The 16,943-nt window shown below is 52.6% G+C and overlaps 1 protein-coding gene across 6 annotated transcripts in view; it reads left to right on the top strand.

Moving 5' to 3' along the window:
- Nucleotides 1–16,943, top strand: part of MYH14 (myosin heavy chain 14) — a 103,217-nt gene that overhangs the window by 77,535 nt on the left and 8,739 nt on the right. For all 6 annotated transcript variants that reach the window (XM_078439440.2, XM_078439439.2, XM_078439443.2 and 3 more), the window contains 8 exons: nt 65–217; nt 1,313–1,561; nt 6,481–6,693; nt 8,889–9,101; nt 9,977–10,138; nt 12,730–12,858; nt 13,471–13,559; nt 13,655–13,778. In XM_078439440.2, the coding sequence (XP_078295566.2) occupies nt 65–217; nt 1,313–1,561; nt 6,481–6,693; nt 8,889–9,101; nt 9,977–10,138; nt 12,730–12,858; nt 13,471–13,559; nt 13,655–13,778 (1,332 nt within the window). The remainder of the gene's footprint in view (nt 1–64; nt 218–1,312; nt 1,562–6,480; nt 6,694–8,888; nt 9,102–9,976; nt 10,139–12,729; nt 12,859–13,470; nt 13,560–13,654; nt 13,779–16,943) is intronic.

Below are 16,943 nucleotides of genomic sequence, written 5' to 3'. Positions count from 1 at the left end.
GCCCAGCCCCCCACGCCTCCCCACGCCGCCCTCACCTGACCTCCGCTCTGCCCTCCGTGTGCAGGAGCTGCTGCAAGAGGAGACCAGGGCGAAGCTGGCCTTGGGGTCCCGGGTGCGAGGCCTGGAGGCCGAGGTGGCGGGGCTGCGGGAGCAGCTGGACGAGGAAGCCGTCGCCAGGGAGCGGGCGGGCCGGGAGCTGCAGACCGCCCAGGCCCAGGTGAGAGTCCTGGACGGAGGCCTGGGGGGGCTGCCACACCCCCGGCGGCCCCCCTCCTCGTCCCTGACCCTCCCGCAGCCCTCAAAGTGGCGGTGCAGAGCCCCTCCGGCTCCGTCTCACCCCTGCTGTGTGTCCGCACAGCCCTGGCCCTGCTCGGGCCTCGTCCTCTGACACCTGGATCCTCATCTGAGCCTCCCTGCAGGCCTCCCCGCCTCCAGTTTCTCCCCTTCCAGCACATCCTCCACGCCGTCCTTCTACCACAGAGCTGCCCCCTGCTTCTGCCCTGATGACAGCGCCCCTGGGATACGGCCCGCGCCCCTCAGCCCCGCATTTGCCGGGTTCACGTCTCGCCTCCTTCCCCATCTCACACGACAAGCCCTTTTCGCTCTTCAGGGCTTAACGGCAGCCTCTCCTGTGGCGGGAAGTCCCTCACCGCCCCACTCAGAGCTCCCGCGCCCTTTTTCCTCCCTGTCCCCATTCCAGTCCCCTCCGGCTGCAACTTTCTCTGCCCACGGGTTCCCCTACCAGGCCGCGCGCTCCTTGAAAGGGGGACCCTATGGGAATTCGATGTCGCTCTTCGGCACAGGCCAACATGTGGGAGCCTGACGTATGGGAGGCCTGGAGACAGGCCCGCTGAGTGAATGAGTGATGAATGCGTGCCTGTAACTGTCCTTCTTCGACTGGCAGACTCCTCTGCATACTTCGGGACCCATCTCAGATGCCCCCGCCTCCAGGAAGTCTCTCTGGAATGTTCTGAGCAAATTCTAAATGCCTCCTGTGGACTCCCATGCCTGTTCTACCGTAGCCTCCACCACCCTGACCCTGACGCTCAGTCTCCCCCATCAGAGTGGGGGTTCCCCAGGGCAGAATCCAAGTCTGATTCATCTTCTGGGTCCCCGTGGGAGCAATTTTAATCCCCTAAAGAAGCTGAGGTTCGCAGAACTCACAACCTCAACCCTCCTCCAAGGCAGAAGAGCCCAGGGCGGCGAGTCTTTTCCCTCTTCAGGCCTCAGTCTCCTCGTCCGGGAAATGGGGCAGCCATGCCTGTCACCCACTCCTCCTCAACCCGCCCCCCCCCCCGCCCCCTCCCCGCAGCTCTCCGAGTGGCGGCGCCGCCAGGAGGAGGAAGCGGGCGCGCTGGAGGCCGGCGAGGAGGCGCGGCGGCGGGCGGCGCGCGAGGCCGAGGCCCTGACCCAGCGCCTGGCGGAAAAGACGGAGGCGGCGGAGCGGCTGGAGCGGGGCCGTCGCCGGCTGCAGCAGGAGCTGGACGACGCCACCGTGGACCTGGAACAACAGCGGCAGCTCGTGAGCGCGCTGGAGAAGAAGCAGCGCAAGTTCGACCAGGTGGGGCACCGCAGGTTGCCCGGTGGGGAGTCGGGATGCTCTTTCACGCTTCCACGGTCAGGGTCATTGCGTGGAACTGGTAATACGCGCTGTCACAGCTCAGCTGTGAACTCGGGGGGGGGGGGGGGTGCTCAGGCAGGATGCTTCTTTCTTCTTTTTTTTTTTTTTTAATTAAAAAAATGTTTATTTATTTTTGAGAGAGACTGCAGAGCAAGGCTGGGTGGGGGGGCAGAGATAGGGAGACACAGAATCCCCAGCAAGCGCCAGGCTCCCAGCTGTCAGCACAGAACCCGACTTGGGGCTTGAACTCGTGAATTGCGAGATCATGACCTGAGGCGAGGTCCGAGGCTCAACCGACTGAGCCACCCAGGCGCCCCAGGATGCTTCTTTCTTCTAAATCTCTGGAAAATAGGACTCCCATCCATCCAGATTTATGTCTCTTGTCCCAAAATAATTGTCGGTAGTACCCACTTTTATTCCCCAGGATATCCTGAGTACGTACGAAGAATAAATAAAATAACCCATCTTGCTTCTCCTCCTGACTCCCTGTGTACCCCCATTTTGGCCTCAGTTTGCCCATCTAGCTGGGGATCATATTAAGCATCTGGCACTCTGAGAGTGAAATGAAAATCACAGAAGCCCGGGGCATTAAGGTCAGGCACCCCTGAGTTCCCATCCCAGCTCGGCCCCTTCTGGCTGTGTAGCTTCTGCAAATTGCCCCACCTCTCTGTGCTTCATCTAGAAAATGTGCTTCATTCTTTTACAAAACTTCGTTTTTGCAAGATATTTATTTCACGGGCTCTTGAATTCGAGGTAAACCGTTTATTTTTTCAGCACTCTGAAGAGGTCATTCCATTATCTGTGGCTTCCATTGTTTCAGATGAAAAGTTAGCAATTTTTTTTAAAAAAATCCTGTGTCTTTGTAGGGAATATGATGTTTTTCTAGCTGGTTTAATTTTCTCTTTATCTTTGATTCTTAGTTTGGCTATGATATATCCGGCTGTGGGTTTTTGTATTTATTCAGCTTCGGCTGTGGGTTTGTGTTTTTATGAAATGTGGAATTTTCGGCCGTTATTTCTTTAATATTTTTCTGCCCCATTCTCTCTCTTTCCTCTTCTTCTCAGACTCCAAATGCATCTATTTTTGACTGCTTAATACTTTACCATTAAGGGGCGCCTGGGTGGCTCAGTCACTTAAGCGTCTGACTTTGGCTCAGGTCATGATCTCCCCGTTCGTGAGTTCGAGCCCTGCATCCGGCTCTGTGCTGACAGCTCAGAACCTGGAGCCTGCTTTGGATTCTGTGTGTCTGTCTCTCTGTCCCTCCCCTGCTCACACTCTGTCTCTCTCTCTCTTTCAAAAATAAATAAACGTTAAAAAAAAAATACTGTACCATTGATTATCCAGGGTCTATTTTGTTTCTCCTAGAATTTTATATAAAATCTTTTCATATAAATCTTTTTTTTTTTTTGATTGGCTTCTTTCAACTCAGAATTATTTTGAGATTTATCCATGTTTTGGCATGGATTAATATTTCATTCCTCAGGGTACCTGGCTGGCTCAGTTGGTGGAGCATGTGACTCTTGATCTCCGGGTGGAGAGTTCAAGCCCCACGTTGGGCACAGAGATTATTAATTTAAAAACATTTTTTAAAGATTTTCTTAAATGTTTATTTATTTTTGAGAGAGAGACAGAGACAGAGAGAGAGAACAGGCAGGGGAGGGGCGGAGAGAAAGGGAGACAGAGAATCTCAAGCAGGCTCCGCGCTGCTAGCCCAGAGCCTGACGTGGCGCTCCAACTTACGGGTCATGAGATCATGATCTGAAATGAAACCAAGAGTCAAATGTTTAACTGACTGAGCCACCCAGGCACCCCCCCCCCAATTTTTTTTTTTAATAATAATTTTTCCTTTTTTTTTTTTTTTACTGCAGAGTATTATTCCTGCATAAACCACATTTTGAAAACCATTAACCTATTGATGAACATTTAAGATGTTTCTAGCTTTTGACTATTATGAATAAAACCTTAGTCTTTCTTGGAGTGCCTGGGTGGCTCAGTCTGACTCTTGATTTCAGCTCGGGTCATGATCCTGGGGTCATGGTATTGAGCCCCACACTGGGCTCTGCACTGTGAAGCCTGCTTAAGATTTTCTTTCTCTCCCTCTGCCCCTCTGCCCCTCTCCACTGCTCACACCCTCTCTGAAAAATAAAAATAAAATAACAGTAATAATATTTAAAAAAAAAACCTTAATCTTTCTAATAGGATGTAATGGTGTGAATTCATGATTCCCTAATGAGCACCAACATTGGATATCTTTCATGTGCTTTTTTGGCATGCAAACTCTTTGGTGAAGTGTCTGTTCGAATCTTTTGCCCATTTTTTTTTTGTTGGGTTGTTTCTTTTGTTTTGGGGGGGCATTGTTTCTTTTCTTATTGAATTGTGAAAGTTCTTTATGTATGGTGAATCCAAGTTCTTTACCAGATATATTGTTTTGCAACTATTTTCATCCAGTCTGTGGCTTATCTTTCTGCTTTCAAAGAGTTTTTCAATGAGTAACCGTTTGGGATTTTGATGAAGTCCAATCTATTAACTTGTCATTTTGTGGACCATGCTTTTTAATATTGTGTCTGAGGAAATATTGCATGACCCAAGGTCACAGAGGTTTCCTGTATTTTTTTCCAGAGGTTTTCTCCTTTTTGGTTTTATATGTAGGTCTCTGATCCAGATTGAGTTAATTTGTTTATATGGTGCTGTCATGGCTCCAGACTAATTGTTTATACCTGGCTATCAAATTGTTCGGGCATTATTTGATGAAAAGACTTTTTTAAAAAAACATTTTTTTAAACGTCTATTTATTTTTGAGAGAGACAGAGACAGAATGCAAGTGGGTTAGGGGCAGAGAGAGAGGGAGACACAGAATCCGAAGTGGGCTCCAGGCTCCGAGCTGTCAGCACAGAGCCCGACGTGGGGCTTGAACTCACGAGCTGTGAGATCATGACCTCAGCCAAAGTCAGACACTCAACCGACTGAGCCACCCAGGCGCCCCCTGAAAAGACTCTCTTTACTGACTTGTTTTTATGTATATATTGAAAATCAGGTAGTGTCAGCTCTCTGTTTTTTAAAAAAATTTTGTTAATGTTTATTTTTGAGAGAGACAGAGTCAGAGACAGAGCGTAATTGGGGGAGGGACAGAGAGAGAGACACCCACCCAGAATCTGAAGCAGGCTCCAGGCTCCGAGCTGTCAGCATACAGCCTGACTTGGGGCTTGAACTCACGAACCGCAAGATCATGACCTGAGCCGAATTCGGATGCTTAACTGACTGAGCCACCCAGGCGCCCTTCCAATCTTTTCTTCTTTTTCAAAGTTGTTTTATTTCTTCTAGGTCCTTCACAGTTCCACATGTATTTTAGAATCTGTGTGTCAGTTTCTACACACAGAAGAAAAATCCTCCTGGTTTGGGAGTGTGTTCAATCTATAGATGGATCTGGGAAGAACTGACATCCTAATAACGCTGACTTTTCTGGCCCAGGAACGTGGTCCGTGTGTCCATTTGTTTAGGTTTCCTTCCCTTCAGGAATGTTTTTAGTTTCCTGTGTTCGTCTTTTACATCTTTTGTCGGATTTATTTCCAAGCATTTTGTATTGTTGATGCTATTTTCAGCGGTTCCGTTTTTATTTCAGGTTCTGATTGCCAGTGTATAGAAACACAATAGATTTTGATATACTGATCTTGCAATCCTACAATTTATTCGCTGAACTCACATATGAGTGCCAGTAGATTTTTTTTTATAGGTTCCATTGGGTTTTCTACATTGGTGACCGTATTTTCTATGAATGAAGATAGTTTTACTTCTTCCTTTCCCTTTTCTTCCTCTTCCTGCGGGACTCAAAATACCAGTGCAGTCGGCTGCTTGACGCTCCCACACAGGTCATTAAAGCCCGGTTAATTTGTTTATGATCTTTTTTGCTTTTTCTTTTTTTCTCTATCAAGGTCATTTCTGTTAACCTGGTTTTTTTTTTCTTTTTAATGTTTATTTATTTTTGAGAGAGAAAGAAAGAGCAGGGAAGGGGCAGAGAGAGAGCGGGGGACAGATGATCTGAAGTGGGCTCTGTGCTGACAGCAGAGAGCCTGATTCGGGGCTCGAACTCACCGGCCATGAGATTGTGACCTGAGCCAAGGTCAGATGCTTAACCAGCTGAGCCACCCAGGTGCCCCTAGATCGACCTGTTTTCAAGTTTACTGGTTCTTCTGATGTGTCCAGTCTGCTCTTAGTTTCCTCCAATGACTTGCTGATTTCAGATATGATGTTTTTCAGCCCTGGCTGATTGATTTTCAGATATGATGATTTCAGCCTGGCTAATTGGGTCTGTTTTACTGTCAAATCCCTCCTGAAAAAGCTGTGGGTCTTTACACACTGTGTCCATCCGGTCCTGACATTTACTAAATGTAGTTAAAGTCCTCCTGTGATGATCCCAGGGTGGAGGTCATCCGTTGGTCTGTTTCCACAGACTGATTTTTCTCTTGACTCTGAGCCCTGTTCTCTTCCCTTTTGGCAGATCTTGCGATTTTTCTTGTTGCTAATTTCTGTGTCTTAAAACAAAACAAAAAAACAAAAAACAGCAAAGGCTGAAGTACATTGTAAAAAATGAGGTACCTGCTCTCTGTTACGACCACCCCAGGAGGAAGAAACACCCTTTCGTCTGGTGGGTTTCTAGAGTGAGGGGCTCGTCAGTTTGATCCACTCAGGAGCTGGGCACGGCTGCAACTTTAATCCCTCTACCTCCCTCTTGTGTCTCTGCCTCTGTCTGTCCGTCTGTCTCTCTCTTTCTCTCTGGCCCTGGCTGCTCCCTCCTCCCCGTCCGCTTGTACACTCCTTTCAGCTAATCTATTTCCTCCACCCCATCTCCCTCCACCCGGAAGCTCCTGGCAGAGGAGAAGGCGGCCGTACTGCGGGCGGTGGAGGAGCGTGAGCGGGTCGAGGCGGAGGGCCGGGAGCGCGAGGCTCGGACCCTGTCCCTGACCCGGGCCCTGGAGGAGGAGCAGGAGGCGCGGGAGGAGCTGGAGCGGCAGAACCGGGCCCTGCGGGCGGAGATGGAGGCCCTGCTGAGCAGCAAGGATGACGTTGGCAAGAACGTGAGTTGGGGGGGAGCCGGGGGGGGGGGGGGGGGGGCCCGCTCCCCAAGACACACGTGTGGGCGGCGCACGCACTCCTCACGTTGGGAGACGCACACACACGTGTGTGCTCTCACGCGTGGGACATGGGGAGAACCAGCCGTCAGAGTCACGTGTTCATGCCGCGCACAGAGTGGGAGGAGAGCCAGTCCCCAAGCAGGTGCTCGCGGAACGCACGCTGAGGGCGTCCGGGTGGCTCAGTCGTTAGGCGTCCGCTTCCGCTCAGGGCGTGATCTCACAGTTTGTGAGTTCGAGTCCCATATCGGGTGAGCTCCTGCCCCTCGCTCACTTGTGCTCTCTCTCCGCCCCCCCCCCCCTGCAAAAAATACACAGAGTGTGAGGGGAATCTTCCAGCAGACACCTGTGTTCGTACATACACGCAGGAAGTAAGGAAGCCACCCTGCCCCCCACTGAGCACATACAGGCTCCCCACCCTCCCCAGGCCTCTGTCTTCCTCCCTGGCTCACCGGCCAGTGAGGAGTCCCCTACGCCTGTCCCCCAGTCCCCGCTCACCCAGCCAGTGTCCCAGCCTTCTGAAAACTCCGCCACGCCCCTCACCCCATCCTTCCTTAAGTTTGCCCAGTAAATGCATTCACCGACGGGCACCTGGGTGGCTCGATCTGTTGAGTGTCCGACTTCGGCTCAGGGCGTGATCTCACGGATCGCGAGTTCAAGCCCCGCATCGGGCTGTCTGCCGTCGGCGCAGAAGGCGCTTCAGATCCTCTGCTCCCCGCCCCCCGCCCCCCGCCCCTCTCCACTCATGCTCTCTCCCTGAAAAAATAAACTAAGTAACTGAAACATTTTTTTAAAATTAAATACATAAATAAATATTTTTATGGAGTGGCCGCAAGGCCAGGTCCAGGGGCACCAGCCACCATGACTGCTGATGGGAGGCACCGGACCCACGCGCTCCCGACGTCCTTCCTTATTGCCAAACAACGTCCTCTTGTGGGCACATCAGATAAAGGCTTTATCTTCTCCACACGCTCCAGGGATGATCTGGAGAGAACCGCCAGGCCTGGGGAGAACCCCTCACCCCGCGACCTACCCTTGGCCTGTAGCCCCAGGGAGGCAAGAGCCAAAACTCCAGCTCCTACTGGAACTACTAAGGTCTCTACTTCCGGAAAACTGTCAAGTTATTTGTGGCGCCTCCAGATGCCTACTTTGTGGGAAATAGGGTGTTGACAGGAGAAAGTTTAATTCCTTCCAGCAAGCAAAGCTGATTGGCAGGTGCCTAGTAGGAGGGGAAACCAGCTGGCCTCTTCCAAGGAAGGAGACCGGTCACTGATGAGAATTTCCAAGCGGGTCATTGGGCAGTGGGGACATGCAAATATTGTCCCTGTCCTGTGGAGTTCACAGTCCAGTGTGGGGGCGAGCGTTGCACAAAAAGACATCAGCTCATGTTAAATGACCGTTGTGACTAAGGCTGAGTCGAGGAAGGGCTCGGGGCCAGGAGTGTGGATAACAGGCCCTGACAGGTCAAGGGACGCTTCTCTGAGGCGGTGACAGTTAAAAGAGAGGGATGGGGCGGGGGTGGGAGTGGGGGAGGATCTGAGAATTCATAAGCCCGGATCTGCCCTCACAGGGTGTTTGGGGTTTGAATTTACAACTCGCCAGAAGCTCTGGGAACCTCACCACCCCCCCCCCCACACACACACCCCTCCCCCCCACCCCGCCCAAGCTGAGAAAAACATCTCAGTAGACGGGATGGTGCTCTCCTGGGAGTCTGGCACAAATGAACACTTCCCTCTGGAGCGACATGCCTTCAACCCATGACCGCACAGGATCCCCGAAGACGAAGCCCGAGTGAAGTGAGCTCACGATGCAAAATCACAAAACCCGTGAGGCAATAACCCACTGTGAGTGAGAGCTGACCTAACACACACTTGAGCTGGACTCTCACGGGCTTCAGATAACACAGCTTGCAACCAGGTTATTCGTGAAATGTTTTAGGACGATTCAGATCGAGGCACATCGTGAACTAGGTGTCAGGGAGATGGTGAGTGAACAAGCAAACGGAGAAGTGCACGTGGACCCGCTGTCTCCCCCTTGTCCGTCGAAGCTTCCCTCACTCTGCCCCGGGCTAGATCTAGGGTCCTGGCCTCCCCCTCCCTAGTGCCGCAGGTGCCCAGAGCTCACCCTCCCGTCCCCACCAGGTGCATGAGATGGAGCGAGCCCGCCGGGTGGCAGAACAGACAGTCAGCGACCTGCGAACGCAGGTGACGGAGCTGGAGGATGAACTGACGGCGGCCGAGGACGCCAAGCTGCGCCTGGAAGTGACCGTGCAGGCTCTCAAGGCTCAGCACGAACGTGACCTGCAGGGCCGTGACGAGGTTGGCGAGGAGAGGCGGCGGCAGCTGGCCAAGCAGGTACAAGCGGTCAGGCTGGGGCTGGAGGCTGCCTGGTGCCCGCAGGCAAGAGGGGCCGAAAGTCACGTGACACTCAGCTACCTGTCGCTCGGTCATTCTTCCCGGGACCCTCCTGCTCCCCAGCGCGTTCACCCACAATAACCCACCAACCCACACATATGTCCCAGTGACGGACGGATATACCCGATGGGACGTCAACCCCCAAACCATTCACCCAGCCACCCACCACCCCGTCTACACAGGCCCCCCACCCACACACAGCCTCCCCACCAATCCACCTCCTCTCCACCATCTGCCGAACTGCTCCATTTCCGGCAACTTCCTCTCCCCAGCACCCCCCTCCCTGAGCCTGCCCCTGTACTCACGGACCTGCTACACCCCTTCCCCCACGACCTTCCTCCCTCATTCATTTACTCATCCCCTCTTCCTGTGGTCTGCGCCGTTCATTCAGGACTCAACCCGTCAAGGGATTTCCGGTGGTCTGCAGCCGGCTCATGCTGCGTGAAGAGCCAGGGGTGGGGGGGTGGGAGTGGGGGAGGGGTCAGGGGTGGGGGGTTGCGTGGGAGGGGTGGGAGTTGCAGGTCAACTCTGAGGGTAGAAGGACCCTCTAGAGGTGGGCCGGATGGGCTGGAGGGGAGAGATGGGAGCAGAGCAGGGGGGGGGGGGGGTGCGGTGCTGGGGGAGGGGATGAGCCCAGAGCTGGGGCCCTGGGGACTGAGAGGAGGAATCCGTCTGGGCTGTAGAGAGGCAGAGGGCAGGGGGAATGGCGCTGGAGGCCTGGGCAGCGGCCGGCAGGTGGACATCCATGTCACCAGCACGGAGAGGGAGCCCGAGCCTCGTGTCCCCTGAGCCTGCCCCTTCCGGCCTCCCCGCAGCTGAGGGATGCCGAGGTGGAGCGGGACGAGGAGCGCAAGCAGCGCACCCAGGCCGTGGCCGCCCGGAAAAAGCTGGAGGTCGAGCTGGAGGACCTGAAAGCCCAGAACGCGGCCGCCGCGCAGGGCAAGGAGGACGCGGTGAAGCAGCTTCGCAAGATGCAGGTAGGGGTGAGGCTGAAGCCACCTGCGAGCCGGGCCCGCTGTCGCTCCGGCCCCTGGGCCCCGCGAGCCGCAGCTTTGTAAGCACCCGCGCCCCAAAGCCTGGCTTGCTGTTTTATGTTTTATGTTTTATTTCCTTTACTTAAAATGCTTAGGGTTTAGGTCCAATTTCTTCACTTTATTTGATTTTTGACATGGAAATGCCTTAGGGTTCCTCCCCTAATGTGAAAGTCATAGCTGGTTGGTTTTGGTTTTTTGTTTTTTTAATTCTTTTTTGGCGGACGCCTGGCTGGCTCGGTAGGTAAAACATGCGACTCTGGATTTTGGGGTCGTGAGTTCGAGCCCCACGTTGGGAGTAGAGATTACTTAACTTTCTTTCATTCTCTTTTTTTTTTTTTTTTAATTTTTTTTTTAACATTTATTTATTTTTGAGACAGAGAGAGACAGAGCATGAACAGGGGAGGGTCAGAGAGAGCGGGAGACACAGAATCGGAAGCAGGCTCCAGGCTCTGAGCCATCAGCCCAGAGCCCGACGCGGGGCTCGAACTCACGGACCGTGAGATCGTGACCTGAGCCGAAGTCGGACGCTCAACCAACCGAGCCACCCAGGCGCCCCTTTCATTCTCTTTTTTAATGACAATGGTGTGTCGGTGTACGTCCATCAGTTGTAAAGTCCCACTCAGGCGAGGGAGGCTGATGACCGGATTCCGTGTGTGGGCCAGGGGCTGTGTGGGCAATCTCCGTACCTTCTGCCTAGTGTTGTCCTGAACCTAATACTGCTCTAAAAAAGGAAAGTCTAATGTTTAAAAACTCCATTTTTTAAGTGTCCGATAAAGTGGGTGCCGGCCCCATGCGGCTTGGGCATCTAAGATGTGGTAGGACTGAAATCCAGATTACATGCTATATATGTTATTGTGCATATATATATGTTATGTCATATATGTTATGATATATATATATATATATATATATATGCACAATTTTTATAGTGATTATAAATGGAAATAATAGGGGCGCCTGGGTGGCTCATTTGGTTGAGCCTCCAACTTCGGCTCAGGTCATGATCTCACAGTTCAGGTCATGATATCGCAGTTGGTGAGTTTGAACCGGGCATCAGGGTCTCTGATGTCAACAAGGAGCCTGCTTTGGATCCTGTGTCCCCCTCTCTCTCTTCCTCCCTCTCTCTCTCTCTCTCTCAAATAAAATAAATAAATAAATAAATAAACAAACATTAAAAAAATAAAAAATAAATTGAATAAAAAATAATTGAAATAATAAATAATTGAAATAAATAAATAATACAATTAGTAATGTATTAAATTTTGTAAATTTAATAATAATTAATAAGAAACAAATAAATAATTGAAATAAATAGAATAAAAATAAATTGAAAAGATAACAAATAAATTGAAGTAAATAATAATATTTTAGATATGTGAGGCTATGTAAAAATATAGTGTTCAACCTAATTTACCTACTTCTTTTTTGCCTTTTTAGTGTGACCATTAGACAAGGTAAAACGATGTATGTCTTCCCACTGGGCAGCACTGGGCTAGAAGGATCCCTCCCCCAAAAGTAAACCTGCCCAACCGTGTCTTCCCTGAGAGAAAAAGCCTGCAGCGAAAAGCTGCTATTGTCAAACAAGTAATAATATTAATGACAGCAATGATAATTGTCCTGCTAGTTCCAAGCCCAGTGCTGTCTTCACTGTCCTCTCTGCGCAGTAGGTTATTATTTGTATTATTTTTTCATGGCGGTGGACGTTTAGTTTGTGTCTTTTTTCTTTAAGCGCCATGGAAGAAAGAATTCTTATACTGGCATCTTTACTCACTCAGTGGTGTGGTCGGGTAGCAAGGTGGCTGGAAGTGTAAACCCTGGGGCCGTATGGCCCGGGTTCAAGTCCCGACTCTGCCACTTACCACCCTTGGCACGTTGCTGAACCTCTCTGTGCCTCAGTTGCCCCATATGTACACCGGCCAGGAAACGAGTCCCCACCAACTGGAGTCGTAGGATTAAGGGAGCCAGTGTGTACGTATCACAGGGCGTGGCCCACGGTAAGCGATCAGGAAGTGTGTGCCATCCTTCTTACTACCGCAGAGTCCAAATACAACACCCATTTCGGGCTTACTTAAAATTTTAAGGTGCTACTTTTATTTATTTTTGAGACAGCGAGAGGCAGAGCGCGAGCGGAGGAGGGGCAGAGAGAGGCAGAGAGAGAGGGAGACACAGAATCTGAAACAGACGAAACGGACCCCAGGCGCCTAGCTGTCAGCATGGAGCCCAACGCGGGGCTCGAACTCAGAAACCGAGAGATCATGACTTGAGCCAGAGTGGAGGCTTAACCGACTGAGCCACCCAGGCGCCCCTGAGTTGTTACATTTTTAAACTGGAGGTTGCCGAAACCCCCAGAACACGGGAGGGGCTGGCCCCGGGTCACACAGCGAGCCAGGGACTGGCTGTGGCGGCCCCGGGCTGCAGGGTTTTGTTCGCGCTCTCGGGGAACCGAAGAGCCCCCGCAGGGCCGAGGCGACGTTAGGGGCTCCCGCATGAGTCACGACCAGGCGGCGCCCGCTCACTCGCTTCGTTCCGGCCAGGCCCAGATGAAGGAGCTGTGGCGGGAGGTGGAGGAGTCACGCACTTCGCGGGAGGAAATCTTTGCCCAGAACCGGGAGAGTGAGAAGCGCCTCAAGGCACTGGAGGCGGAGGTGCTGCGGCTGCAGGAGGTGAGGCCGGGATGGGCGTGGCCCTGGGGTGGAGGCGGGGCGGTGAGGGTGGGCGGGGCCAACCGGCTAGGCCTCGTGGGGAACTCGGGAGCCCTGGGAGGGTTCTGAGCAAAGCGGGCGGCCAGGTCTGCGCTGGTGCCATTAAGGAGATGGACTGGAGGGGGGACATTGGAGGCGGGAAGTCTGGGGAGAGAGGACAAGGCCAGAGCTGGGACTGTGGGGACGCGGGGAAGAGATAAAGCAGAGAGAATAGAGGGTCGACATGGACAGGGCTGGGGGTGATAAGGGGGCAGGGGAGGTAAGAAGGGACCTGGGGGTCAGGCCTGGTGCCTGGGGGCACCCGGAGGGGGAGCAGGTTGAGGCCGCGCTGAGGGGGAGGGGCCTGGGGACGGGAAGGGAGAGGTGGACAAGGGTCAGGGGCTCAGGAGACAGCTTTTAGGAGGCACCTGCCCGTGCATTGAAGTTCGTTCCCAGCTCGCCCAGGGATGGCATGTTCACGTGCAGCGAAAACAAGTCTGGGAGCCTTGAGGTGTGAGGAGCAGGGAGGCCGGTGCCCAGATAGCACCCCCCCCCCCCCCCACTGCTGACCTGCACCCGTCTCTGTCCTCCCAGGAACTGGCCGCCTCAGATCGTGCCCGGCGGCAGGTCCAGCAGGAGCGGGACGAGATGGCAGATGAGGTGGCCAACGGCAGCCTTAGCAAGTGAGTGGCCCGCGGTACTGTGGGGCAGGACGCCCTCCTCCCGCCGTCCTGCCCTCTCACCTCCCCCCTCCCCGCCCCGCTCCCGTTGTCCCCAGGGCAGCCATTCTGGAGGAGAAGCGGCAGCTGGAGGGGCGCCTGGGGCAAATGGAAGAGGAACTCGAGGAGGAGCAGAGCAACGCAGAGCTGCTGGGCGACCGCTACCGCAAGCTGCTCCTGCAGGTGACACAGCCCTGTCCCCCCGACGGCCCCGGGGCCCCGCTGACCCGGGAGCGTCATCCCCAGTCCTTTCATTCGACGCAGAACGGAAAAGGAACGGTCTGGGTCGGGTTTTAGTGGTTGAGTAGGAGTTCTCAAGGCGGGTAGGCGTCGATGAAGGGCTGGATCCCGAGAGTACTTACGTGGGTCGCTGCACTGCGACGTGGTCGCATCCACCGCGTGGACGTGGGTAGGGTGGCACGTGTGATAATACAAGTATCTTTGGTCCGGGAGGTGGGCGCCCGGGGGGCTCAGTCAGCTGAGCGTCTGACGCTTGATTCCGGCTCAGGTCATGATCCCACAGTCTGCGATCGAGCCCCCACATCGGGATCGGGCTCCATGCTGAGCATGGAGCCTTCTTAAGATTCTGTCTCTCACGTGCAGTCTCTCTCTCTCTCTCTCTCAAAAAAAAAAAAAAAAAAAAAAAGGAAGTATCTTCAGTCCAGCAGAGAGATGGAGGGAGGGAGGGAGAGAACGCTGCAAGAATCAGAAGAAAGCATGTGGAAAAAGGGACATTTGGCTGGGGTTTTATTTTATTTTTTTTTTTTTTTTATTTTTTTTTTTCAACGTTTTTTATTTATTTTTGGGACAGAGAGAGACAGAGCATGAACAGGGGAGGGGCAGAGAGAGAGGGAGACACAGAATCGGAAACAGGCTCCAGGCTCCGAGCCATCAGCCCAGAGCCTGACGCGGGGCTCGAACTCACGGACCGCGAGATCGTGACCTGGCTGAAGTCGGACGCTTAACCGACTGCGCCACCCAGGCGCCCCTTGGCTGGGGTTTTAAAGCATAAGTAGGAGCGAGGCAGCTAAGCAGGCAGAAGCATATTTCCATTTGTAGATTTATTTATAAATACTGTCTGAGGCTTCTGGAGGCTGAGGTCCTATTCTGGGTGATGCTGGGGACCTGGGGATGGCTCATTCCAGATCTCTGCCCTGAAGGACATCCTAGTCTGATGGAAGGGACAGACTCTCCCAATACAGAAATACAAGTGAAAATGCAGGAAGCACAAGACACTGTGAGGACTTAGAAGAGAATTCTGACCCCGCATGGAGGCTGGGGGCTATCAGGGAAGACTTCCTGTTGGAGGAGATGTCTTAAGAGGTCGTGCTGGAAGTTAAGAGTTTGCCAGGCAGACAATGGAGGGATGGGATTTCCAAAGAGAGACCTGTGTCTCCATGACTTCGTCAATTTTTTCAAATGCTTATTTATTTATTTTGAGAGAGGGAGAGAATCTCAAGCAGTCTCCACACTGTCAGCGCAGAGCCCACGAACCATGATTTCCTGACCTGAGCTAAAATCAAGAGTAGGACGCTTAACTGACTGAGCCACCCAGGCACCCCAATTATTTCATTGATTTTTTAAATGTTTATTTACTTTCTTTCTTTCTTTATTTTTAATTTAAATTTTTTTAACATTTTTCATTTTTGAGAGACCGAGACAGAGTGTGAGTGGGGGAGGGGCAGAGAGAGAAGGAGACACAGAATCCGAAACAGGCCCCAGGCTCTGAGCTGTCAGCACAGAGCCCGATGCGGGGCTCGAACCCATGGACTGTGAGATCATGACCTGAGCCCAAGTCAGACGCTTAACTGACTGACCCACCTCGAGCTCCCCTATTTATTTATTTTTGAAAGAGAAAGAGCACGAGCAGGGGAGGGGCAGAGAGAGAGAGAGAGAGGGAGACACGGAATCTGAAGCAGGCTCCAGGGCTCCAAGCTGTCAGCACAGAGCCCGATGCGGGGCTCGAACCCACAGACTGTAAGATCATGCATGACCTGAGCTGAAGTCAGACACTTAACTGACTAAGCCACCAGAGCGCCCTCATTAATGTTTTTTAAAGATGTTCTTTTTTTTAAATTTTTTTTTAATGTTTATTTTTGAGAGAGACAGAGACAGAATGTGAGTGATTTAGGGGCAGAGAGAGAGGGAGACACAGAATCCAAAGCAGGCTCCAGGCTCCGGCTAGCAGCACAGAGCCTGACATGGGGCCTGAACCCATGAACTGTGAGATCGTGACCTGAGCCGAAGCTGGATGCTTAACCGACTGAGCCACCCAGGCGCCCCATCCCCTCGTTAATTTTTAAAAACACATTTTGAGACTTCTCAGGGGACATGCCCTGACACCGCTGGACATTCAGAGAAGAGCGAGACCCCAGCTTCAGCCCTTGGGGAGCACCTAGGCCAGTAGGAGAGGCCGTCATACTCCAGGGTGATGATTTCACTTGTAGCGAAACCCCAGTCACAAACAAGGCCCCACACTGTGGTCCCTGGCTACCTCAGACCTTGTCTCTAGCCTTTCCATCCCTGGTTGGCTCTGCTCCAGCCGCACCAGCCTCCTCACTATTTCTTGACTCTGCCAAGTGTATTCCTACCACAGGGCCTTTGCACCTGCTTTCCCCCTTCTTCCTGAGAGAAAGCTCTTACCCCAGACCATCCCATGTCTCATTCCCAGTAAGAGCCTTCCCTGACCGTACTGTGTGAAACAGCCACCCTCTCACCTGCAATTCCCCTCCATTCTCTCTGCTTTGATCTCCTCCCTTTCCCTTATGACTACCTGAAACTATATTATATATTTACTTGCTTGTATGCTGTCCATCTCCCCAGCAGAATGTAAACACCTCGAGAGTAGGGCCTCTGTCTTTATTTTTTTAATTTTTAAAAAATCTTTATTTATTTTTTGAGAGAGAGAGAGAGACAGAGCGTGAGCAGGGGAGGAACAGAGAGAGAAGGAGACACAGAATCCGAAGCAGGCTCCAGGCTCTGAGCTGTCAGCACAGAGCCTGATGTGGGGCTTGAACCCACGAACCGTGAGATCATGACCTGAACCGAAGTCGGACGCTCAACCAACTAAGCCACCCAGGCACACCCCCAGCCCACATCATTGGCTGTTGTTGAAAAGGAGAACTTTATAAAAAATCAGAATAAAACTAGGGCGCCTGGGTGGCTCAGTCGGCTAAGCCTCCGCCTCTTAATTTTGGCTCAGGTCATGATCTCCCGGTTCATGGGATCGAGCCCCGCGTCAGGCTCTGCACTGGCAGTGTGGACGGAGCCTGCTTGAGATTCTCTCTCTCTCTCTCTCTCTCTCTCTCTCCACCCCTCCCCTGTGCATGCTTTCTCTCTCTCTCTAAA

Source organism: Panthera onca, chromosome E2 (assembly GCF_046562875.1).
Source record: "Panthera onca isolate mPanOnc1 chromosome E2, mPanOnc1 haplotype 2, whole genome shotgun sequence".
In the NCBI taxonomy this organism is placed as follows: Eukaryota; Metazoa; Chordata; class Mammalia; order Carnivora; family Felidae; genus Panthera; species Panthera onca.
This window is presented reverse-complemented; position numbering and strand designations above follow the sequence as displayed.